The sequence below is a fragment of the Rissa tridactyla genome, chromosome 5 (genome assembly GCF_028500815.1).
Source record: "Rissa tridactyla isolate bRisTri1 chromosome 5, bRisTri1.patW.cur.20221130, whole genome shotgun sequence".
Taxonomy (NCBI): Eukaryota; Metazoa; Chordata; class Aves; order Charadriiformes; family Laridae; genus Rissa; species Rissa tridactyla.
The window spans coordinates 57,585,472-57,612,945 of NC_071470.1; the positions used below are offsets into that span (position 1 = coordinate 57,585,472).

Below are 27,474 nucleotides of genomic sequence, written 5' to 3' on the forward strand. Positions count from 1 at the left end.
AACAATTTTTCTTTAAAGCACTGCTCCTTAGCATTGGGAAAGAAAATCAAAGCCACTGGAAACTTAGCAGCTCGTCCATTGTCACCTCCCATCCCTCCCTACATAAGCCTGCCAGCAGCCACCTGAATAGAAAACCTGAAATTAAATTACTAACAGAAAATGACTTCAAAAAACTGCAATACTCTGGAATTGCTGTGAAGCGCCTGTTTTCTGTGAGTTACCTGCATTCTCTGAGCAAGGCACAGAATTACACTGGAGAGACAGAAATAAGCAAGTAAATACAATCTGGGAGAAAGGGGGTAACCTGAAGGGATAAAATAAAAGCAAAACAAAACAAAACAAAAAAACACAACAAGACTTAAGTTCATTTTCAGATGTATAATTGATCGCTTCTAGAAGAATTTAGACAGGAAATTCAATATGGCCATGTGGATTTTCTCCCCCTGATTATTCTACTGAAGTGGGAAGAGTGCTGTGTTGCCCGCTTGAACAGACAGTAAGACCAGCAATCAAAACCTCTAGGTAGGTCTTGAGACAGAAGCAGAAGGCAAGAAATACGTGTTTTGCAACCAACTCCTTAGGTTGTTTTTTCTTTCTTTTTCTTCAACTGTTCTGTGTTCTGTAACAGCCTCAGTGGTATACGAGCCCTGCTGGTTGCTCCAGTACAAAGGGATGCTTTGCAAATACAGACTCAGCTAAACTTCACTTTTGGTGGCTCTTCTGCCATCAGGTCCAGGCAGCCCAGTGCAGACAGCTGCTACCACTGCTCCTCACCTCATTCCCCTCAAGCCCAAAGCCTCTGCTCTGCAGTGACCAGACATATATGGAACACACAGTAGTCTTCACTAGTTGGAGGCTTGATCTACTACCACAGGTAATAAATATGTTGTCACTCGTTCTCTGACACTATCATCCCTGGGAACATGAAGGAGGTAAAACAAAAGTCTTTAAGACAAGGGCTACAGAATTCTTTCACTTCCTGGCTGTATATATATGATATCTATAACGATCAACAAATCACTCTATAATAGTCTAGGCAGATGATGTTGATAATAACTATTTGTCTTTTGCCTGTATCATGGGAAGCTGCCAGAGCTTCCATGTAGGGATGCTATGGTATGAGTCACCATACCACTGGTAACTAATATTAGAAAGCTCATTTTATAAAGAGCATCTAGGCTTCATAAACTCCAATGAACGTTCATGAAAACTGTTTGGATGAGGTGACTGCTTAGCATTTTTGAAAATTACACTACTTTTCTTTAAATTGACACATCACTGAGAAACTTCAACTGAGAGGGCTGAAAAGTTGATTGTAAGAGTTGCCCAGAATACAAAGATAACTAAATATAATAAAAATTAAAAATAGTTCTTACTGTTTCAGATGTCATGAATACTTCAGAAGAATTCTTTGCCATCATGTGGAATTGAGTAAACTAGCTAGGCAGCTATGACAAGCTATTGCAGGGCTTCACTGAGTTAGGTTCTCATTCAAATAGCTCCTCAATAGGTGGATGGAAAAAGAAGATGCATTGCGCTGAAGAAATTCAACTGCTATCTGTGTTTCTCTGGAGATGGAGAATTATTTGATAGCTACCTAAGCACTTGGAAAACTGGGTAACCAAGGATAAATGAACGTTTATAAAAGTCTTCTATACAACTGTGTTTTTAAAAGATGAAATATTTCCACTATGAATGCCACTCTTCAATCACTGTTTTCCAAGATCAACAGACCTCCAGAGCTTGTATCATACCAAACCTTGGCATAATTTAAAGGATTGAATGAAGTTGGACACTTCAGTTAGGCCTTGACAAATAACTATCTGGAATAAATGAAAAAAAAAAAATGAAAAGACTGTAGTAAATGTAAATGCAGTTAGAACAAATGTTCTGAGATGAGAATTCTTGCTAGAATTCCCTTCTAATGTTACGATCGTATTTTCCTTTTAAGCTTACTCTGTTCCTTGTGCTTTAGCAAGCTGCAAAGAAATAATTCTGCCCTGTATAGGTTAAAGTTGCAGTTTCAAAGCACAGAAATTCAGAGTGTGATACATTAGCAACAGCCTCTCAGGGTGTTTTTGTATTCAACTTCTAGTGACTCCATTGCTTAACATTTAAAGAAATATATCTGAACTAGAAAGTTTGGGCATTTTCAATCTGCCAGTCTGGGGCAGCAGTAATGATTTGTTTTACAAGGTATCAGAGTTCATGGAGAGTGAGAACAAACACCAAATGAAAATGCCTAACAAAAATATAATGAAATAGTGAATGCTTTTGTATACTGAAAAAGTTATACAGCAAAATACCTCACAATGGTGCAATGCACTGTCATACAAAAAAAGCTCTTATTCCAAAGCTCTGCAAATAAAAAATCAAAAATATTGGTTTTTTAAGCTTCCAAACTTCCTGTGTAAAGTGAAAGTTCTTTGTATCTAGAAGGTCTTTAGGAGGTACTGTGTCTATATGGGACAACAGAAGTTAGACTGTCCAGGAGGTACTGTGTCTATATGGGACAACAGAAGTTAGACTGTCCCTGAGAACAGATATTTCCCCTTTGGTGCCTGTAAGAATGATTAAAGACTTAGCATAGAATCATAGAATAATTTAGGTTGGAAAAGACCTTTAAGATCATCGACCCCAACTGTTGATCTAACACTGCCAAATCCACCACTAAACCGTGACTCTAAACACTGCATCTACGTGTCTTTTAAACACCTCCAGGGATGGTGACTCAATCGCTTCCCTGGGCAGCCTGTTCCAATGCTTGATAACCCTTTCAGTGAAGAAATTTTTCCAATCTAAACCTCCCCTGACGTAACTTGAAGCCATTTCCTCTTGTCCTATCACTTGTTACTTGGGAGAAGAGACTGACTCCCACCTCTCTACAGCCTCCTTTCAGGTAGTTGTAGAGAACGATAAGGTCTCCCCTCAGCCTCCTGTTCTCCAGCATAAACAACCTCAGCTCCCTCAGCCGCTCCTCATAAGACTTGTGCTCCAGACCCTTTACAAGTTTTGTTGCCCTTCTCTGGACCTGCTCCAGCACCTCAATGTCTTTCTTGTAGTGAGGGGCCCAAAACTGAACACAGTATTCGAGGTGGGGCCTCACCAGAGCTAAGTACAGGGGGACAATCACTTCCTTACTCCCACAAATCAATTTCTTAATGAGTCTGATGGCATAAAGAACTTGAAAAGGAAACCTGAACTAGCAGATGTACGTGAAGAGGAAAGCACAGGTTTCATACAAAGTAGTCATCTGCATTTCAGTGGAGCCTGTGTTCTACCCACTGATAGTATTTTCTGTGCGTAATGGGCACACGATGTAATTCTGAAAACGTGTTCCTGCATGGTTGAGGAGTGTTTCATAAAGATTGCAATTTCTAGAGTACTAGTATTGAAATGTGCAATACTTTAGTATTGATCAATCACCTAGATAAAAGGACAACCATCTAAAAAAACAGATTACGTATGATGGGAAACCTAATATAACTTTGGATTAAGCAGTGCTCCCCTCCAATGCTATCTACCTTAATTGACAAAAAGAGCAGCAATATCTATTAATTAGTGCTCAGGCAGAGCTTCTTATAATCATTCTCTTAGTCATTGTTGTGGCAGCCATTACTGAAGTAAAGAAGTTACAAAATGCCAAAGTCTATTTTTCCTGAGATTTCCTGCAAGTTAAGGCCAATGCAATTGTATTGGGGAAAAAAAGAATAGTTGCTGTGAGAGGCACAGGTAGAGATTTTCCATCTCATCTGGTAGTTCTTAATAAACTTTTGCAGCTAAACAGCTTAAGAACAACACCTTATAAAATTTATTATGAACATGCTACCAGAATGAAAAAAAAAAGGCTGCTGCAGAACTCTGGCCATTGAAAACAAAATCACAATTAGTAGTTTCCCGGAGGAGCTATGAAGGTTCACACCAACTGAGGATCTGGCCTTGGCCATTGGCCTGAAAGGCTGAATTGAAGCCAGCAGCACTTCCCAGTCAGTTCTGCCTGGTCCCTGTGAGTTCATTTTAACCTAAGATGAAAAATTAATATTAATTCATTTTAAAGATGTCACATTCTGCAGACTTAGCTGCAAGGTTACACTTTTCCACTGTCTTTCACAGAAATGGCAATATCCTTTGGAATAACATCCTCCTTATTCTGAATAACTAGTAAAAGCAGTAACGTTAGGCCTTATTTTCTTGAACAGATGCCCAGCAAGGCTGTATAAGCACAAAACTACTAGTTTGGAAAACAATATATCTTAAAGCAGAGGGATTTTGCATTTGGGTTAATCATTATAGTATACATTACTTTTGCAAAGAGACACCTTTACCTGAATTCTCTGGTTATTCTGGACTGTTCTGTTCATGCAAAACATCTGTAAAATCACTTATCTGTCTTTAAAGCCAATTTTGGGGGATAAAATAATATACAGGTTTTTTTCAGTGACAAGAAGTGGTTGATTCATACACTGAGCACGTTTAAATTTAATTCTTTTCCAAGGAGCTGAAAACATTGCAAATTTTGATCTTCCAAATGTTTAATACTATGCAGTAGTTTAAAATACTTTAAACATAAATGCACCAAAAACTCTCCCACATGGAAATTAGAAACAAAACCACCCCATGTACACCTTCTGCCCTATTGCAGTTTATGAACCTGAAAATGTTGATCTATTAGTGTCATCCTTTGAGATTTCCCATCACTGACTCACTTTAAGTTCTCATGAATAGTCTGAAACCATCAATCCTAGCTCTTGAGTAGAAAAGAATCACAAATTCATTTATGATTCATTCTGAAAATGAGAAGATAAAACAGAAAAACTCTTGTATGGCATTTAAGAGTCATCACCAGGAAGAGCACACAAATGTCATGGGAAGAAGGATGAATTATGAGAGGCAGGACACAACTTTAACTGAAAATGTTGAAAAGCTAAGGAAACTACTGGCCTTCCCTCTTGCATAGTTCCACATAACACTTCCATTTTGCTAGTTCCACATAATATTTCAAAACTTAATCCCTTTGGTCGCCCCACTGCTTGGCCTCCCTCTGAATTCTCTTGATCCTTTCTACATAGAGGAATGAAACCTTCAACTCCCGTAGAAAGTAGATCTTCAGGGCTTTCGAGTGCCATGGAAACCAGGCACAAATTGCAACTATCTAGTCATTCTTACATGCCCTTCTAACATTAAAGATGCATACAGCCACACCTTTCTAACTTAAAACCTAAGCCTTCATCTCACCTAAAAAGAACTTGAGCTCTCTTCGTTCAAAGAGAAAACGTATTCTTCCTGACACAGCAACATACAGAGCCAAAAAAACCCTTGGAAACAGCTCTCCCCAACGTCTCAACTGCAAGGATAGAAGAGCAATAGAAGCACACTGGCACTCCCATAATCTAGAAAGATTTTCAACAGGAAATGAGAGACCACTGTAAGGAACAACTAGCTTTCCTAAACCTCTCCTCTCCCCACCCTGGCCCAACCCACCCATTTACATTGGAAATGGGGAAAAAAAGCAGCCATTCCCTAGCTTCAGGGAAAATTTACCTTGTGCACCTAAGATAGGCTGAGCTCTCTTGTGTCAAAGAAGAACTCATGCCAGAGAACTCAAACTTTGTCATTCTCTGTATGTAGTCCAAGTAAATCTCCCCTGCCTGAGAGGGAGAAAAATTATTTTATGGGACCCATCGACTTCACAGTTTCAATTTCAACAGGGGAAAAAAACCAAACACACAGGAAGCTGACTCCAACTTCAGACTTTTGGTGTGAAACAAAGGAAAGTCCTTCCAAAAAAATTCCTGCAGAATTAACCTAGAAGCTCCTCTGGGCAGAGATCTCTGTTTTCATTTACTTTGAAAATATAATACATGGAAAATGCAGAAAAAGAATCTCAGGTAGGCAAAGGCGCATGTTCTCTCTCAGGCAGGCAAAGGCACGTGTTCTCCACAGCAAACTATACCTATTTTCTCTGACAACACAATTTTACAGCATACTTGTTGAGAAATCAGCCATTTCTGCAGTAGTTTCTCAATTTCCAACATGGAAATAGAGAGGTATGTGAGTGCAGTAATGCACTGATGGAAGATGTCAGAAGCAGCTAGACAGCACCTGAATAATGGTAAGACTTTCCACAAGGAAGAGAGTTTGGAAATCTGTACTGGCATAAAGAGTATGTCAGAAGCACCAAGAAGAATAAAAAGAAATTAATTACCTTTCCCTGATACTCTGATGCTCTTTACTTGATCTATACACAACCTAATATTTAAGCCAGCAGACTGACTTTTAGAGCAGGCATTTGGAGCTGGAAATTTATGTAACATTGGATCTTTCTCTAAGTCAAGCTTGCTGTTTTCATTTTTAAAACACCTTTTCTCCCTATTTAAACACACCTGCATTTAGAAAATCAGATCAGTAGGAGTTCTTTAGTTCTTACACACAGATGGTTACTTTAAAGCAGTGGGAATCTTCTGAACATGGACACTAAAAGGTGACGGACTATGTTTTGCTTTAAAAGCCCTCAGGGTTTCTGTGACCCTGAAGATCTGGTCTTGAGTAGAAGGAAGACTTTGTTGCAGAATCTGAGTTTTGTCCAGAGGTCAAATAGGAGAATATTACAAATAAAAGAAAACAAAAAAACCCCCTTTCCTTCCCACCTATTGCACCTATTATTACCAGGCCCTCAGAAACCAAAAGGACAGAACAAAAAAGAGCCCGGAAACATGCTAAAACACTAGGTGGTACCTTTGGGAGGCTTTGATTTTGGTTTTGTTAAACCATTATCTCAAAATGAAAAAGTACAGGACTTTAACTGGCTGATCACAGCAGGTCTTTCTGAGTTTCAGTATCTTATTTTTTTCTTCCAAAAGATATTGGATTTTGTCAGTTCAAAACATTTTGCAATTTGTCAAGGTAAAATATCATCACACCTGTTTAAAACTTTATAAATTTAAACAGATAGCAATCATATCTCACTGACTGCTGAGCATATAATCTTCCTTCTCAGAAGCATTCAGGAATCAAAACCACATGCCACAGGCTACAATTCTGTCATCTCTCATAAAAATAAGAATGACCATGAGTGTTTAGGGAGATCTTAAGGGAAAAAAAAACCACCGCATGTTTCACAGTTCTGGGAATATGTGACAGGCAGAAACTTCTGATGCCTTACCCTGTGGCTGAAGCTGATTTACAACCAGTGGAACTTCAATTTGCTTCCAAACGAATAGGGTTAATTAGTTCCTGATGCAACAGAAAACATCTACTCCCATATCTGATTATTTGTAAAAAATGCATTCATTTGGCTGTTACATTCTCACACACACACAAGAAAAAACCAAACCCTCAGGAGAGGAAAATATTCTGAGAGTTTCAGTATGCTGTGCCATGTCTTCACTGTTCCATCAGGCAAAGGGCCAGAGCTATTGCCACAGAGACAGCTGGAATTTTGGCCCTTAAAACATGTAGATGGTTCTTGTGCTACTCAATGGTCTCAAGGTGGAAACAGCTTAATTTCAGAGACAGTGATAAGTGGATGCCGGCAACTGGGAACACCTGGCTTGGTTCTTTTTGCTTTGCTGTGCACTTAGCTGTTTTATTTCCCTCTACTTCTGCAAGCTTAAAGAAGTTGGCCTTATATGACAGGCTGCTGTATGTAAAAAGAGGATGTTGTCTTTCTCATGTTTTCTTCACAAATGAGGCTTCAAATAGTCTGTGACAAAGGAAGGTTAGGAAATACACAGCTATAAAGCTTTCTGGAATTTCACATTTTAAAATGTGTATATGTCATGTATCTGTTACAGTTTCTTAGCAAACTAGAAGAAAGGAGTACTTACTGACAATCCTTGTTCTCCTGGTTTTCCTGGCTCGCCCTTAAAATAAAAAAATAAAAAGGAGTGAATAATTTCAGTAACACATCTTGAATTCATTTTTCTACCTAATAATAAAGTATCTTAAAAATTCCATTCTTAAACAGGTATGGCAGCTGACTGCACATTAAATATATTACTTCTTTGCTTTTTAAACTAGTAGGCCAAATCTCAGGCATTTTAAGAGGCAAAGTACTGTTTCACAATCATGTAATGGTATAGTTCTCAAAGCAACAATTAAGTATTGGTGTCTTGACTCTGTCCCTTGATTCCAAACATAATCCATTCCAGTCAGTGGTGCTAAAGGACACAGAGAAAGGTTATTTTCACATATGTGCTGAATCCCACTGCTTACGTATTCCAAAACTACTGCTCTGTGTCATCACCTCAGACAGCAATCATAACTTACCATTGCAAATTGTCATGTTCCATAAAACCCATGAATATTGGTATTTTGAAGCCATGCAATAATTACTCAGCTGTTAAATACCTGGATTAGCTTTCAAAATGGTAACTCATCATTTTTGCAATGTATTCTCTTTCTGCAGGCACAGGTCTACATAAAATCAGAATCTATCTTCTCCCCTTTCTTCCCATATGAACACATACCACTGTCTGTAGAGACAGTAGAACGTATCAGTTGTACAATATGGGCTAAAAATACCCATGCAAAAACCAGAGTTCCTATCATTTCAGTGATCTGGTTTATAGATCGCTCCCCTGTAAACCCAACAGAGCACAGGGCAGTCCATTTCTGTTGTATCAGCACAGGTGCAGGATCTTCTTTAGCAGCTTTGTCATAAAGAAAACCTGTCAAAAAACTGATGAGAACTGTTCTGATGTTCTTCTTGGCAACTAAAAAGAATTAGAACTGCTTCTTTGGGTATGTGCACATTGCATTCAGAACCAAACACGTAGCATCTGCAAACACACCTAGATACCCAGGAGACAGAAACCACATAGACAGGTTTCTGACAGCTGATTTCGCAAGCTTGTTGGACTTTTCAGCTCACTCCGAAGCCTTGCTAACTTACGCATACAGCAATCACACAGCCTGAAGTGAGCGTCAAGATATCCTCCTAAGTGCTCGGAAACGATGGTGAAATAATTTCAAGAGTTTGTATCATATTCTATTGTCTTATTACCAGCAATTAAAAAAAAAAAATCATTTGTCTTTTACTTCTTTTTGGAGGTGTTAAAGTTTCAAAGTCTTTGTGCTTGTGTCTGTGTGATGCAAAGGGAAGGCGCCTATTCTAGGTATCACTCTGTAGGAAGGCAAGTATGCTCTGGTTCCACACCACTGCCTGAGAAACCAACACATTCGCATCTCTAGAAGCTTTAAGTATCTGTAACAGGACACACACTTCTAGGATGCAACAGGTGATGACACAGATGGAGACGTGGGGACAGATGGAGACGTGTGGGCAAACAGGCTGCTCCTCAACCCTGCTATACTGTGGAAGAGAAGTAATGGAGGTTACTGCACATTAAATATATTACTACTTTGCTTTTTAAACTAGTAGGCCAAATCTCAGACAGAGAGCTGCTGGAGTTGCTCCCTGTGCCATGCTTCCTTGGCTGCCTGACCTCAGGATACACAGCAAGTGTATGGGCATGGGGGAAAGCAAGGGCCAAAACATCATCTTATAGCTCTGGTGATTGTAAGGCCCCTTGTTTGAGAAGGACCGGCTGGAAGAGAAGCCCCTGTTTTGCCTAGTACCCCAAAAGAGGAAATGACTGCATTCTAATGGTGGTTGGCCGCTGTAAGGACCCTCCTATAGCTGTGTGATGCTGCATCGTCCTTACTCATAACACGGTGCGGCTATTGTTTTGTTGTTCAGCTCTGTAGCTCATAGGTCCACGCAAGCCTTTTAAAAATACAAAGCTGTCACTGCCTCTTGGCTAAGTTTTCCCTTTACATCTCTCCTGCTTGACTGTATATCACATAGCCATGGAGAAAACCAGCCTTTCGAGGATCAGCAACATTAACCTGAGGGTACAGACAATAGGAAGGAGCCGGATGGTAATGACAGCCAACAGTCCGAATGGTTTCTCTCGGAGTGCTTGTTTGTATCTGATTCTAAAGCAGTATTATGAACTGATTTTCCATATTGCTATAGGGCTTAAGATAGCCACAGCTTAAAAAACTATAAAAAGAAACTCTCTCTTGCCATCTAAAGTCAAAATCACTACAGAACTATTATGAAATGGAATGATCTCATTGCATAAAATGCATTACTCTCCTCTTATGACAAACACTAATGTTCCCTTTGCTAAGAAGCACAAAAACCCAAGCGACACACAGTCACATTGTAATCAGCAACACCAGTTGATTCTCCTAGCCTCTTCTACGGGAATTATAAAAGTGGTATCGCTGCAGTCAGAAATGGGTGCTGGTTTCAGTCTCACCCTCACTACATCAAACCAGAAGCAACTCTGCTGACCGCAGTAAATTCTACCACATTAAAAGAACAGAAGGGAGGCCCAGATGACGCCCGAAAGCCTGATCCAGCCTTGAGCTAGAACTTATAAGGGCAATGGTGGCAAAAAAACTCTAAAACTACAAACAACAACAACAGCAACCCTAGAGTACTACAGGCCTTAATTGCCAGGCCTTGCTGGATTTTCACAGGAAATTTTAGCAGAGCATTATTATTGTCATCATATTATGTTATATTTGTACAGTTAATACAATTTCAGATGAGGTAACCTGAATAGGGCCAGAACAGGAGCATAGATATTTTCTTTCTTGGTTTTATCTGAAAAGGCCCTGCAGGGAAGCCTTACGCCTTCCTGCCCTGGCCCCATATAATGGGCTACACTTTTCATTCAAAAAACCTGTTTCTGTATCCAGTGCTGGTCCTCACCTTGCTAGTTCCCTATGTGTCCTCTTGGCTGCGACCTTTACTTATCAAGGGTGGTGGTGGGGGGGTGCATCTGTACATGTGGCATGTCAGTTGTCACATCTCCTTCCTGCCTGTGATTCCATTTCCAAACTGATAACACTGTGGCATTCATGATGAAAAGAGAGGTACTTCTTTCAAAAGAATGCAAATTAAGGAGGCTACAAAATATAAAACCAAAACCATACCCATATTTTGCTAAATAATGAAAAAAAAAAAAAGTACTGTGTTTATGCATCTGTTTAAAAAGTGTTTAATCGTCATGTCACGAAGCGCCAAAGGCAGTGGGTCTGATTCAGTGCCTAAAACAAACAAGAGGCAATATACTGGATTCTGCTGGTTGTTCTAACGAAATATGGGGGACGAGCCAAAGAAAATGGTACTGTTGTACTTGTGTAAAGATGGCAGAATCTGATTCCCAACTTCATCATACTTTGGGCAGCATTTAGCAGTTTCTGACTTTAATTCCATGATTTCTGAGGATAAATAATTAAGAAGTGAGAAGTCAAGCCCAGCCATGCTACGACATCTCAAATTCAGCTTTATTCTCAAAGTCTGAGTAGAAACATTTGCCACTTGTGGAATGGGACAGACACTCCTCAGGTAGCTATTAAACATCAGTGAGCAACTGAGAAACCTTAGAATGTGTGGGGAAACCATCAGGGGTGGGAGGCAAAGAACCTAGGTGTTACTCTTGGCCCTGCTAAGAACTTGCTCTGTGTGTGGGGGACTTCAGGTACACCACGAAATCTGCCTGTGGTTCTGCTTCCACACGTCTTACTTGCCAATCTTACCTCAGAAAACATCTCTGAAACTGAGCTGGCACACACTTGAGAGGAATTTGGACACTGTGACAGCAAGAGGCTAACTTACCGGAATGCCAGGCATCCCACGAGGACCATCTTTGCCAGTATCTCCTGGGGGACCTCTGGGTCCTGGTGGCCCTGGAGGCCCAGGGGGGCCAGCTTGTCCTTGGTCCCCCTATATTAATGAAAAAACTCATCAGAAGTTTGCTTTACAGGCATCAACCACACAAAAAGACATTGATTTACCCAGAAAGAGTGTAAGGCAGGCTGGAAGAAGCGGCCATGATCTGGACACTGGCTTCTTCACCACTTATGGCAGAGACTGCACTTTGCCTTGAAGAGCAGTGGGTTGTGTCTATCCAGTGCAATCAGCCACAGAGCAGAAGGCTCAAATTCTAAACTGCTTGTCCTATTCACAGGACATAAGCCAAAATTTGGGGTAGCCTTGCAATATTTTACTCATCCAGATTTCCAAAGCAAGTAACTGTTTGCAACAAGCAGCTGTTTGCTTCACAATTGGCATAACCACAACAAAGCTGAGGTAAAAAAGAAAAGTCACATGTGAGAATATACAGTTTGCAGGACAATTTTCCAAGCCCATCAACGATGCACGGACAGATTTCAAAAATGAAGATGGAAAATAACTGCTTTTCCACAAAGTTGTACATAATTTTTCATCTGTTTCGGGGGGTTGTTTTATAGTGACAATTAGCTAACTCCCATAATGATTTAAACCTGTGAATTTGTAAAAGCCAATTTTCAAGAGAGCTGCCAAAACATATTACCTTCCCCTTTAAAAAAAAAGACACAAAAAAAAAATGGTGCTGAAGTTATTTAATTTCCAGTACACCACTGCAAACCACTGGAAAAAAATGACTGCAGTTTAAACCTGGATCATTTAGCAAAGCTACCCATAGCCTTTTAATTGTTAATGTCATTAACACCCGCTTCATTCCAAAACATTTTCAAATGAACAACCTGCTATAAGAAGGCATCTGATAAAAAGGTACAGCAAAGAGTAAACTGAATGTAAAGAAGAACCGGACTCCAGTGAGATGAAGCACTACCTTAATGAGGCGGCGTTTAATGAGCTGCTGATCAGCAGAGAGAAACCCATGATTGATTTTAGGGAACACCATCTGATCAGGCAGGTGAAGTCAAAGGTTGAAGATCAGAGATGAGAGAATTGAAGAATAGACATCAGAAGGCCCGAGAAAGAAATAAAGACATAGTCATTAGATTTGTAATAGCTAAAATAATATAAACCGGTGCTTCTGCCCGACAGAAACTGTGCATTTTGTTTTGAAGAAATTGACCTCTAATGTACAGGACATACCGCTTCAGGAATTAATCATGTACAATGAATTAACTGCGTAACTTTTTTCTCCTCAGATTTCCTGTGAGAATTCTTCATTTGTATTAATTTTTTCATTACCCAGGCTCTAAAAATCAGTATTTTTATACACTGTTCTTTCAGCAAAGCTTCTAGAGACAAAGCACCAGTTCAATTTTCAGTCAGATTTTCTAACCAGCATATTGTGCCATGAAGAATGGTGTCATTTTAATGAGGACTGGAGTTCCAGCTTGACCAGATTGCTTCAATCCTTCCTGCTTAATTTGCAAATGCGCTTTGAAAAAATCTGTATGTACAGATTAAACCTCTGATATCTAACACAAATAGCTGACTCTATATGTAACCGGTATAGAGTTCACTGACATTTTCCACACTCCTCAGGGAGGCAGAGCTACAGACAAATCTAATCTGAAAATAAAATACTGACCAAGATCACACGGAATGTGGGTGCTGCTGGGGGTAACACCGTACACGGTTGTAGATTTGATCCCATGCTCTGTATCAGGAGTACGTATAGCAATGTAAAGGCAGTGAGGGTTGAATTAGGTCCACCACAAGGATTCACTGGCATCCCATGGCAAAAACAATTTTTCATGTGCACTTTTATGCTGATACAGAGAGACCTGACTGAACAGGTACGTGTCAGCCACAAACCTTGACGGTGAGGATCTGATTACTGTGCAGAGCAGCGACTGTGGGGAAGCCTGGCAGACCCTAGGGACACAGCATAACATGGTACCAAAACAGCACAACACAAACATCACAGAGACAATTTACTAACAGACAAACAGAACGAACACTATGTTTAGTATACCCCACATGGCCTACTGACAGGAAACAGCCTCTCTGTCATATGGGAAACAGAGTTAGGTTTGCACTACGCTGCAGATGCAGGCTGTTATTTTACAAGAACATCAGGAGATTTTAGACGAAGAGGTCCCACAGAGGTGACTTTCCTTAAAATTACAATAAATTGTTATGATCATTTGACGGTCGTTAGACTATCAGCCAACGGATGACTGAGCCATTTTCAATTAAAATGTGCTACAGCACTTCAAGAGAGCTACGTAGAAAGCTTTGACGCCGGATTGCTGCAGAACTTGACAGCAGTGACAGTGCATTTTGAAGTGTTTTGTATAATTGTATACATAATCTGTATAATCCTGCTCCTCACGTTCTGTTTAACATATGACATTCAGCACATAAACTGGTAGTACATACACAGTTATAAACACTGAACAACAATCTACTGCTAGATCTTGGGTAGTCCAGAATGGCCAAGGTCAATGTTTTCAAGACATATAGCAGCATTTTCATATCCAGGGCAAAATTTTTCCCCTCAAGCGCTGTGTGCTGCATATGGTTTCTCATCTTCTACTCTATCAACATGTGCAGAACTTGTACTGTACTGGTAAAAATAAGAAGTGTGGCAATTGTGGCCTGCTGTGACAATACAAGGGGTGAATTTTGCTCTCAGTTCAACACCTTTCTAGTGCTGCCTTGTAGGGTGCGAATTAGACCTTCTGATAAAACTGAAACCTTATACAGTTGAGCAATGAACTCCTAAAGAAGGAAATCCCCAAGTCCTCTCCTTGCCTTTAGCATAGCACCCTGTCTGAAGCAGAGGCTTGTTCAATGGCCGAGAGACATCAGGCTGAGGAACACAGAATAAAATACAGTCTGGTAGCTCTGAGCTCCCTATGTGCATGCACGCATACATGCCACCTCTGTGAGGTGGAGCTGGTGGCACAGGCCCTCCGTGAGGCCTAGAGTCTATGGCTGCAGGGTTGCAGCTTGGCACCTCCAAACGTGAAGGCTGCGCCTGGCTTTGGCTGCCGGACAAGGTGGCTTCCAAGAAATCCTGCACGAAGGCCCTCCTGGGGCAACGCACATTGCCATGGTTCACGAGCCCGTTTCAGCCCAGCTGGCCTGGTGGAAAGCACCCCCAGGCAACAGCAGCCTGCCAAGGTCTCTCAGCTGCAGCAGATTCTTTTAACATGGCAAATATTTGCTCTATTCGTCTCCACATGCAATCACATCAGAGAACCTCTGGATCACAAAGACCACTTTGGTCTTTACAAAAAATGGCAGAGTAACTTTCTGATGCATACATGTCCTTCGCTAGCACCTTTGAGTTGCATGCAGCAGCTTTATTCCTGATATACACCCATGAGACAAGGAAGCGGAAACCCTATAAGTGGATCCCATAAAACCAGTGGCAGTTTTGCCAGCCTTCCCACTTCATTGTGATGAACCATGGTGTGGCTAACTGCATTGCTCGGTGACCCGAAATCTCCTCTTTAGAGACAAATAAAAAGAAAACAAAACCAAAAAAGGCTAAAACTCCAAACATTTAAAGACACTCACTCCTGAGACACTGCTAAGACTGGAATGATACATCGTTTAGAAAACATATGTATCAAATTTGCATTTATCTTATTATGGAATATAAGCTAAAGTAAGTTATTAGATGGTAATGTGCCAGAATCTTTACATCTGTGACTCATTAGCCCTGCTGTGCACATGGTCCATTCCTCTTCTAGATAAAACTACAATACCCATGTAATGGCAATGAGTACAAATAAGAAACCTACAAAAGAACTAAAATCTGAGTAGCAAGCAATAAACTTTAAATCTCATTTATTAAAAAAAAGGGATAAACAGAAAATCTTTTAACAACTTCATTTTTACTCATCAGCCTTTAGGATTACAGCACAGTAATTTTCAGTTGCCTCTAAATGTAGCATATTTGCAATTTGACATTTTACAAAATGGAAACTCAAAACTCATATTGGGTTTGATTTCATCTTGAACACAGAGAGCTGAGAATTAATTAAGAAAGGAGTTTAGTCAGAAAATGTACTGGTTTGCCATGAAAGACTTTTTTTTTTTTTCTTGAGAAGAAACGAAAGAATTTTGGAATTTTTGTGTAGCTCTACACAAAAACATTTACATAGAGCACTTCAAAGTCCAGCCCCAGCATTCTCAATGCTTCCCAACCCCACACAGCCAAGTTCAAGAGTAATTTATCAGTACTGCAGTTTTCTGCCTATATATACAACACACGAGAAAAGGGAACAACTCCATTCTTCCATCAGCAGCTTAGTAACTTCTTTCAGCTTGTTCCCAAGTAGGACAAAGCTTTCTTTCCTTTGCCCAAAGCAGGCGTAATCTCAGACCTAATGGTCAGAGACATGCAATGCCAGCTTGGACCTTGATCATCTCCCTGTAAGTAACACACATATTTGGAGAGAGCCAGAAACACGGGAATACTAAATGGAACCCAGCAAAGAAGCTATAATGGGTGCATAGTTTTTGTACGCGTGGGAGGCTTTAGAAGGCATCGCATCTTCTGGCATCCATGAAAGATAATGTTGGCACACAATGAGCTTCTAAAAAGGCATAAAAAGAGCTATCCTTCCCACAAAATGAGTTCTCTTCCTTTCCTGTCACTCTGCTATAAATATAGCCACAAATATCCCCTAGATCTGTTTTATTTTTTCTCTATCTAAAGCTGTTCTCAACGATGGATTCAAAGTTACTCAATTTTCTCTTTATTTGGTTTGATTCTTGAACCGCACATAGGAAGGGCTCTTCTTCTGCACCCTGGGAGGCCCTCACAGAATACAAAACACTACAGTGATCAACAGCGACCACTGGCCCACTCAATTCCTCCGCTGACAGCAACTCAAGCTCACCCTGAACTGCTAGCTGGTTACAATTTCTAAATTAGCACATTTGTTGCATGCCTCGCTGCAATTTTTGCCCAAATGCCAAGCAAAACATGATGCTTGGTGGGGGCTAACAAGCATGGGACCACATAATGCAGCATCCTGCTTACCTATCTGGAAATGTAGATAAAGCCTACTTGTCCCCATACAATGACTACTGAGAAACCAAAGGATGCCAGAACATCCTATCATACCCTCTGTCTGATTTTTCACTTAGATTAAATAGTTCTCCTGTTACATCCATCACAGCCTTCAAAGATGTAATTCCCACTAGCAGTCCTAGAGTTTTTCACAGTACATTCAGTGTATTCACAGTGCATTGGTCTACATGAGGTCAGTATTATAAGGTCATCATAACCTTGTCGTAAGGCAAGTATAATAACATTAAGTAACAGCATTACTGGTTTTACGCTATGCTACGTACACTCCATTTTGACTATTGCATTTGCTCAGTACAGTAAATGTCACAGTCCTCCTTAGGATTTTCCTTCTGACCTGCCAATAAATCCAAGCCGCGCAAGCTTACATGTTCCTGTGAAGACATGGTAAATGAGACAGGAATTACCACCTGCTGTTCACTTGCACTTCCTAAGGTTACAGCCAGCTGCTGCTATTTCACATCAAATCACACAGGCTTCAGGCCAGAGTGATCCTGACACTCTTTATGGCTGCTCTACCTTCCCCCAACACCACCTCCAGTTCTAATTAATCCCTCAGACCGAGTGCCAGTCCTGCAGCTAATTATTGTACCTGCCCTGGGGAATACAGTGTTCGGTATCACCCTGTACAGTGCCATGGACTCTCAGCAGGAGCTCTTTTATATAATCCCTTTTATCATAACTGCTGCTTTCTCCATCAGCAAATCTGCTAACTAAAACAGTGCACCACAACAAGACAAGGATCCAAGAATTTCTTTTCACTTAGGCAATCGTTCTGCAAAGAGTTTTAATTTGAATACACTATGTAATGATTCAGACTTTGTTTTAAACTAATAAAAGTGTAATGTTTAAGAACTAACACAAACAGGTAATTACAGAAGCGTTATTTTCTATAATGACCTCTGTATTTTCACAGTAAACTCTACCTGACACTGCACTCAATATGAACAAACCTGGAAAAAGCCAGCACTTCTCTATTTTGGTCCTAGTATTAGATGAATTTTCAGTGAGGCCAATATCTTTTCCACACAACTCAGATACAATTTCTGATGAGTGATCACCACCTGACTTACACAAAATATCCTTCCTGAAGGCAAACCTATTACTCTCACTGAAACTGATTGTGGGCATCCAGTTAACTTCCAGATAGGTTGGTCGTCCCCAAAATCAAGATGGTTCCCACAGCAAAAATGTTCCGTCCTGGTTTATGTTTCTCTTAAAATTTTATACCCAAAGTAAGTGTTTCAAGCCACTTCTACGACACTTATTAGGACTGGATGAAATATTTTTAAAGTGCTGTTTTCGATCAAATTGGTCCAACTCCAGTGTTCAATATTGTAGCACTTTTGTGGGACATCTGCGGTTTGAGATAAAACAGCTACACAATGTTTTCTCAGTCACAGGACAGGGCTGTAGAAAAAGGAACAGGATGTACAGAGACTTCCTTCCTCACCATTCCTCTGGCACTACTAAAAAGGGGCAAGATGCGAGCCAACTGGTGGTGAGTGAAGACACGCACTGCCTAGCTCTTAAGACAGGAATGACAACATCCTCGTCTTGGGAGCAGGTATGTGGCACTCTCTCCGGAGTGTCACAGCTGTTCTGCATTCCCCAGGGGAACCTCAAGAGCCAAACATCAAAGGCATAGCTTGGCCCTGGAGAGTCACCCAAAGCCAAAAGGACGCTCCTGTGAACTCTGAAAGGAGGTACATCTCAAGTCTGAGCGTCCCAACGCTTCAGCCAAAGTTGGCAGCCAGTACAATCCGAGTTCTTTCCTAACCTCTTCTAGTTACAGAACTCCCAGTTACCTTGCTCCAATTTCTTACCCTACTTTCAACTTAATGGAGGAAAACCGGGGAGCCACAACAGCCTAATACAAGTGAAGCAGAACAGATAATTAGTCTCAGGAATAGAGTAGGTAAATACCCCTGTTGCCTTTTGGCAGATAAGGAAACAAAATCTCAGAAGCTAAATTAACTGCTCACAGACTAATTGGCATTAAACCAGACATCCGGCAGTTTTCTCAATGATGCTGCTTTGGTGAAAGTTAATAGAAGGAATCATGAAAGTTTTTTTAGCCTTCTTATTGTGGCACACTAAGAGTACAGTTTGAAACATTGGTTAGATATAGTTTATAACTTGAACCATCATTTGCTTTACACAGGAGAATTAATAACAGAATAAACAACTATGTGGGTAGTCATACTGGTAAAGCATGAATTTAAAGCAGTACTGTGTGTGTACTGTATGGTTGAAGTAACACATAGTAAACCAGAAAATACGCACCTGTACACACATAAGAATATCACTTAAGATATCACCACCTCTGCTGCAGCTTTTGACAGCATATTCATATAAATGAAACCAATGAGTATTTGATCAGAAAAGAAAAAGCCAGACACAAGGCCAATTTATGCTAAGGAAAGCTACACAGTCCTTCTATTAAAGGCAGATAAAATTCATGAGCAGTATTTATAGAAGAAATTAATAGAAACTTTAGTAAGATATAATCAAACATCAAGGACAGTCCTGGAAGAAATCCACAGAATGTGTTTAAATTATGTAAAATCATATTTAACATAATACCCCAACTATAATACCACACATTTTTGCTTGACAAGGGGTTGAATGAGGATAACAATTAGCAGCATGCACTGTTTGGGAACAAAGCTTCCTGTTACGTCACTGATTTACCTACATTTGCTACAGTTTGCAATGCCTCCAAAAAACGGAGTCTTCCTTTTGGTGAAGGCAAGAACCCAGATTAATTTATATACTAGTATCTATTTTGTGAAGCAAATCCGTTCCTTTCTCAAAAAAAAAAAGTGCCAACCTTCGAATAAAACATAACACAAAATAAGATGGCTTTAAAAGAGGGTGAAAAGTTAATGACTGTGGCTTAATCATCACTCAGTACCTAGCATTTTCTGATTTATGAATGACTCTAATGACTTGAATATAGGTTTTCGATTTATTGCCAGTAGGAGCAGGAAAAGGCCCAAAATATTTATTACATATTCCTTAGAAACATTTTAACTAATAACACACAGATATTCAAACCAGGCTTTTAAAAATTTTCTTAAAAAACCATCAGGTCTAAATGTTTTGCTTGGATATGTTTAATTTCCCTTTGATATGGGACAGTTTATAAAAGTTGTGTCTATAATGTAACAAGTGAAGCAATACTTCAGTTCTAAACAGATAGGTTATATGTATATATACATACATATTTGTATTTAGTTATTTCACTAAATAGACTGCTTCCAGGACCATTTCTGTCAATATTAGTTAATTTTAAAACAGTTTTCCAGCATAGAAGAGTAGAATCTGCAAAATTTCTATCGTAAAACAATGATTTCTCTCTAACTGGCATCAAATAAGTAGCAAATGTAGTAAAAGTAAGCAGGGAAGAGGAAAGGGTTAAATAGAAAAGAACTTTATATCACTACCCAAACCTAGCTCTTTTAACAGTACACATGGAATCTTTTTAATCTTCAAGTCAATAAAGGTTAACACAATAAAATAAACTTCTGAGTACCTTTCTTTTCTAGAACTTAATCTCTCCTGCTGAAGATGTTTTAGAGATGTTATCAGTTCTGTGCAGACCCAGCTCCTGGCAAAATTTACTCAAACGTACCGAAAGGAGAAAATAATTTTATGGAAATACTTAAGTATGGCTTCTGGGTGGTTTCTTATTGTACCTAGACCAAAACCAATTTAAAGGCAGCTGCTGGCTGGTGATTTCTAGACCTGATAAGCAGGGAATCTCTCATGTATCTGAACTAAAGGACAGAAGATATTTATTATGTCATTTACAGAAGGATGAGAACAGACTGATTAAGACACTCGGTACTAGCTGTTCCATTCACAAACATTCACCTCTGAAGATCTATTTCCATTAATCAGGGTACAATCTCTACTTGGACAATATATCCTTTGCAATCCTACTATTACGAAACCTTCAAAGGCTTTTTTTAAATTGGGGTAGAGCTGAGCAACTGGAACTGAGCAGTGGACTGACATCAGCATTTATTCTAATAGTCCACAGGCTAAACCCCATCATTTTTAATTTTGTCATGGCTCAGTACAGTAATGCGAATCTCCGTGGACATGTCATGAAGCCATGTCCTCTGCAAGAATAAAAGCATCCAAAAGATTTACTAACATTACTGTTTCTTACGGTGGTACTGAGGAAAGCTAGTTCTGCATTTGACCTAAATGCTTAGTCTACCAGAACTTCGGACTAACAAGCAGAGATCTGATATAAGAATATATAAAGAGATCAAAAAAGCATGTCTTCAAATAAGATCAGGACTTTCTCAAATGCATCCAGCACTGCCTTATCTGCAGTCCCATGTGACCAAAAGCTATATTAACCTGCTGCTCAAACTCAGGGCATGAATTTCGACATCATTCACACTACTGGAATGTTGTTTTGGCTCACATTTTCTACAGGCAGTATGGGCACAAGTAGATTAAGCCACATGGCATTATGAACTACAGCCCTTATGCCATCTCTGTATAATGAAGGAGACTGATCAACAGATTGCTTCTGAATATTTAAGGAAAAACCCACAGATTCTTTAAAGAAAAAGACCAAAAAAAATCAGACCAATTATTCTAAAAACAAGTGCCTGGCCCCTGGGCTATATTTGCAGGTTTGGGTTCCTACTAAGGTATTGATCTATTAAAGATATCTTCAAAAAAACCTGAACTTCAAAGTAGTTTAGGATATATTTAGCACGTCCAGTGAGTGTGAATAAGTTTCAAGATAACTGATTACTGGTTTTAGAGTTTTGAAATGATTTCAGAAAGAAGGATCTCTCAAAAGTCTCAAGGCCCAAGGTGAAAACTTGGGTGGGGACAGAAAGCAACAGTATCTTGTTTTACAGGTATTTTTCTTTTCATTTTAGCAGGATTTTAAAAGTTTCGGGTCTCATCTTGATCTGGGCAGTCTTTACATTTTATTTTGGTTTCTTTTACTAATGAAAATGCCCAGAGGAGAGAAAGCAGATTTGTAAGGAAAAGGGTAATTTTGAAATTTCAGTGTTAAAAATGACTTGGAACAATAAAAATCTTCGCTAAGCTAAATGTTAGTTTCAAACCAGTATGTAAAAATATAAAAACAAAGAAACTTCAGGCTCCTTATCTGTAAAAGATGAATTAGCTTTAAAACATCCATCACTTTTAGATAATATACCCAGTCAGTCTGCAAACTTGCCAAAGCCAGTCACTTTCAGGTGAAAATCCAGTCACTTTCAGGTACAATATCCTTCTAAAATAATACGGTATGGTGGCTTCTCCAAAAGCATTTATTTTATATAGGCAGTGTTGGAAAACTATGTGCAAAGGTAACCAACCAGGTTTAAATGGGTTTAGTTTCCTTTGGTGCATGACTGGCTTACACATATAATTTCCATTAATTATTTTGTAAATCCTCTGGCACAGCAAGTTGAGCAGATTCACCCTGAAGACAGCAGAAGAGAGAACTGCTGTACCATGAAAAATAAAATGGTCGGAGGCATCGTAGTACTTATTATTTGTGAAATACAAAGGGCAAAAAAGGAGAAGCTGCTATAGAACACATTCAAACACACTTCAAAATAGATAAAGGGAAAACCAACAAGACTGGGCAAATTATCTAAGTTATACTCATATATTTAAAAAAAACCCAAAAAACAGGTACTTTACTACAATACACATTGACTAAACAATCAGTGAAGGTTCAGCTAGTCCACAAGTCCTCTCTGCTGCTGACTTTATTCAATTTCTTTTCTATATTCAGATATAGAATTCAGCCTCAACTGCCAGCTGCTGCTGCAGAGATGACTTTGTGACATCCTTAAATGTGAATTCCTTAGCTTGGATATTTTTTGCTTTTTAGCTGCACTTGATTTACCAAAACCACAAAGTAGCCATAGCCATGATTTTTATGGTCCAGTAAGGACTCTACTGCCCTCCAGTAAAGGGAGCACGTCTTGGCAAACTGGGACACGACAGTCTCTGTGTAGCAGATACTCCACTGCAGCCCTTGTGGGTGTGCCGCCAACAAGGTAACACTGAACAAACTTGCACCTTCTTATTGGGTATTGCCAACGGTTCCAGTCCAGGGACTGAAAGCCACACACGCTTAACCATTTCTAGTTCTTACAACTCTCCAAAATTTTGCCAAGACTTCTGGACCACTGGAAGCTCTGGCACCTTTGCTTTCTCTCCAGAACTGTCCGCTGCTCTCCCATTTTATGCTGCCATGAGAATAACCAGTGCCATCACTCCCTTGTTTTGATACCACTTCATTTGTTTTTCTGTGTTCAGGCATCTGCGTGTTTCCCTGGAAACTTCTCCCAACACTCATAATTCCAGATTTTTATCTTCAGCTATGTAATACTCTTCACAACATTGCTTTTCCCTCACTGATACCTCCATCAAATCTGCTCTCCTGGTCTGAACCGAACACAAGTTCTTCTGAATGTAAGGTGACATCGCAAGCACCTATGTGCCGACCTCTGACTTAACGATTTCTGAACGGAGCATCCTCTCCTAAGCCACAGGCACTGCTCCACTCTCCTCCTCTGCCCTCCCCCCTTGTGTTCCCCATGGGGTTCTGTAGCACAGAACCAGCCAATACATACAGCCCAGCATGGCTTCTGAGATACTACATTTGCTTAAAAGTTAAAAGGAAATTTTTACGTTATTCAGAACTTTCAGTCCGTGTATTAGCTAACCTAGATAAAACATGTTCCTCACTTTGTTACTCTCTGCTTCCATTGTGTATCTTTAAACAGTCTTCCAATTCTTCTTTTTGACTTTCAACTGAAATAATATTTTAGGCTGTTCACTAATAGATCTCTGTCTTTACAATGTGCACTCATATCACCAAGCATAACAGGACACCTAACTGAACCCTGTAGGAAATACAACACCAGTAGCACCAACACCAAATTCAACTATAAAAGCATGTTGTGACTTCAGATAATCTTACTGCCTGCAAAAAATAAATAAAATAAAATAAAAAAATAGTAGAATAAAATAATAGAATAAAATACAATTGCAAATTCAAAATATTTAATATAGTTTTCAGAAAAAAAATACATCCATGGAACACGCTGTTATGGAAAAATTTATAAATGTGTAACCGAAGAGAGTCACTATATCATCAAAACAACGTAACCAAACACTTTCTAATGAAGCACAGATGTAAAGAAGAATGAACTGGCACAGCCAATCTATCTGAACTTTCACTCTTGTATTCCTCTATTTCTCTGTTAAAATAAACACGGTACTTAAAAATTTAAAAGAACCTTTATATTTCCACAACTAAACCATGTTCTGTCTAATTGCGTGGATGTACTTACGAGGTGATATTGTTGTTATTAAAAATATTAAATACACACGTGTCAGGAAAAAACGCTAATACGTGCATACACGATATTTGTTTACAATTCACTAAATACTAGATACACTTTACATGAAATCTAGAAGTACATTTATTAGAAACCCACCGGCCCTGTGCATTGTGGGAGCCCATGCAAGGCGTGAAAACATTGCTGGGGAGACTGAAAGGTTTGGTTAGGAAAGCCAGCTTTTATAGAGCAGAGCAAAATCACTGTGAAACCTGCTTCCACCCATAATGGAAACTGTGTATTTTAACGCATTACTTACTATTGTTACTCAAGTCTTCCCAGACACTCTCTGGTCATGTTCAGTATTACTGTCCTGCAGACATTTACTTCAACATGCAGGGTAAATGCAGCTAATAAGCATAATTAGCTCAGACAGTGTATTTAATTTAGTTTTGCGCTAAGGACTAATTGCCTACTCAGCGAAGGGGAAGTGTAACATTTTTTTTAAGATGCTTACCCGAGGGCCCTGATCACCTTGATCTCCCTGCAAAGTGGAAAGATGAGATGATAGGTTTAACACAGCATCTGTGTGCTACCCAGCTCTCTTACATATTCTAACATTACACTGTGTCAATACAAACGGTCTCTTTAGTCCATGCTGGGAGGGCTTTCCATTCACCTTGCGAGTGCCACCCGAACATCAACTTACCTTCTCGCCTTTTGGACCAGGAGGGCCCTGAAAGAAACAGAAGCAAAGATGAATTACGATACTGCTGAAGTCCCGGCGCACGGCAAGAGAGAGGCCTGCGCCAACCTGCCACTTCTTCCTAACAAGGGATTTCCTTATCGTTTCTCATTCCAAATGCCAGGGCTATTCCAGAGACGACTTCTTCGCTGCAGTAATAATAGGCACTGTGCGGTTATTTCTTGAATAGTTTGCTCACCCCGTGTGTTGAATCCCACCACTTAGACAAGCAAAACTATGCCTGAAATGGCAAAATTTCTGTTGATTTCAGCAAGGGACAATAGTTTAGCTCCTATCAGATAATAAATGTTTTCTAAGACTGTAAAACTTCTTTGCAAGTGCAGCTAATAAATTCACAGGCATATAAATCTGCCATGTATTTTGGCACCCTCCTTGGCTTAGATTGCCAAAGAAAAATGGATCAGGGAATCTAAAAGTAGTGTTTTCATTCCTATCTTTGGCAATGCTGAAGCTGATGTTTAGTCTCAAGCACACTGATTTAGGCAAAATAAGCTCTTCGCATAACATGATTTTGCAGAAGTAATATTGTTACTTTGCACCAGACAAACAGTAAGGTGACAGAATCACAAAACAGCGAGGTCTTTTCCTATTCCATTTTTATTGACCACCTTCCAGAAAGCTACCAGCAGGTTTCTAAAACACTAGTTTTCAGGTTAGTGTCTTCTGAATAAAAAATGCTGGCCGTCTGCAGAGAACTGTCTGCTTACACAGTGCAGACTCTACCTCCAGCTTTCTGAAAGATACGCAGGTGTTTCATTACAAAGAAGGAGCTGAGGTACATATGAAAGCAGCTGGAAACAGAGGAGGAGCCATCCAAGCTAGCAAGGTCCACTGTTATAAGAGAAAGAGAATGTGTGTGTGCGTGTATGTGTGCACATGCGGCACAAGAAAAGGTTGCCACCAGCAACATAATTAGAAATAAAGCAGTGCAACAAAGTTGAGTTGAGCATGTCTGAACCATTTCAGAATTTACACCAATAAAAATTCATGTGGTTCACACAAATGCAAACGGAAGGAAGGTCAGTCTGCTGTCTATTAAAGATGTGATCAACCACATGCAAGTCTTTGAGAATCCCTATTGTAGCCAATTTTCTGCTTATTTTTAAGGGCTCCTGATGCATGCCAGAGAAGAGCATCTGCTGCTAAATCTTTCAAGGAGTTAAAGCATATGCCTCTCCTTCCATAGCCTGCCATCTCATCCGTCTGCTGCAGAGGACATAGAAGCAAGTCTGCTACCCGACATCCCCGCATCTCCTTTGGAAAGGACAGTGCTCACTGCAACCTGAGGGGAAACTCTCTGCTCAATTAACTATGACCCTTTCTCCACTTACCCTGCAAGAACCTGTCCTCTTTAAAAACAAATTAAACAAAATGACTTAATAAATGGATACAACCTTGCCGCGCTTTTAAGACTTCTCCAACTTTTTTTTTTAACCCTTTACCCCTTATTATCCCTTTCCAATACACTGGAAACTACATGCAGCAATGTCTACTGTTAGCTACAGACTCCACATGTACTTACTTTGATGTGACATTACAGTAGAGCACGTTTTCAGCAGGCCCGTTTTAAAACCCGCATACATGCCATGAGCTTGTGAATTCCCAAACTCATACCATCGGTAACACAGCAACTGCTGAACAGGAAGAACTAAAACCGCTCAATGCTGGCTGTTACTGCCTTCTTCCCAGTGAACACCGAGCACAAGCAAAGGGCTGTGCTCCTGTGTTCAGTCTCCTTGAATTATCAAGCCATTACTGGCTCTGAACATCTTACTGGCTGCAAACTGCAAATAATATGACCCCTATCTGCTACAGTCAGAATCCTATTTCTTGGGTCGTAGGGGTGAAATTACAGATAAACATGACATGACCAAGACTGCAGACAGATGTTGGCTTTTAGATCATGCCGCGATTGTGGGAGTTGTTCCTGCCTTCATCCAGATGCTCAACACCGTTCATACGCCCGAGGGTAGCCCGGCTTCTGATGAGGTTTGGCTCACAACTTTTCCGAGGCGTGCCTGCCACAGCTCTGCCAGGTGGTACAAACTAAGACAGCAGAGACCGCACCAGCTGCTTGAGCGAAGCGCGCTCGCTGGAACAGAAACAAGCTAGAGCATCCTGACATGAGAGGTTCAGCCAGCAGGTCTGCGGGGCTATTAGAACATGTCCCTGGTACAACTGCTGGCAACATGCTCAGCTGTCTCCATTGGCAGAAGCGGCCCCCTGCCTCTCCCCTGCCTGTTTTCCTCCGTTAAGAGTTCTCTGAGAGCACAATCCATACCCAAACATGTTTTTTAAACAAGGCTGAAGGGCATATCTCAATTAAATCTTGTTCTCCTTTTCCTGGGCAGGGTTTTCTGAAGATTACCTGTCCACATCATATTCAGAAATCCAGAGGTTTTTTCATCGCTCTCTCTTGGGCAAAGCCAGCAATTATGACTGCTTGGTGTTTGCTCTCCCCGAGTGCCACACACCATTGTTTCTATTAAGTCATCCTTCCAGCATACAAATTTTTCATACAAAGTCTTCATCAATACCTGACAACTTGATTGTA

General features: G+C 40.0%; 1 protein-coding gene across 1 annotated transcript in view; it reads right to left on the reverse strand.

Annotated features, from left to right (window-relative positions):
- Window positions 1–27,474, reverse strand: part of COL25A1 (collagen type XXV alpha 1 chain) — a 133,694-nt gene that overhangs the window by 85,005 nt on the left and 21,215 nt on the right. Inside the window, exons 3-7 of the mRNA XM_054203160.1 lie at window positions 24,864–24,890; window positions 24,672–24,698; window positions 12,636–12,707; window positions 11,636–11,743; window positions 7,827–7,862 (exon numbers count right to left, since the gene is read on the reverse strand). Of these exons, the coding sequence (XP_054059135.1) occupies window positions 7,827–7,862; window positions 11,636–11,743; window positions 12,636–12,707; window positions 24,672–24,698; window positions 24,864–24,890 (270 nt within the window). The remainder of the gene's footprint in view (window positions 1–7,826; window positions 7,863–11,635; window positions 11,744–12,635; window positions 12,708–24,671; window positions 24,699–24,863; window positions 24,891–27,474) is intronic.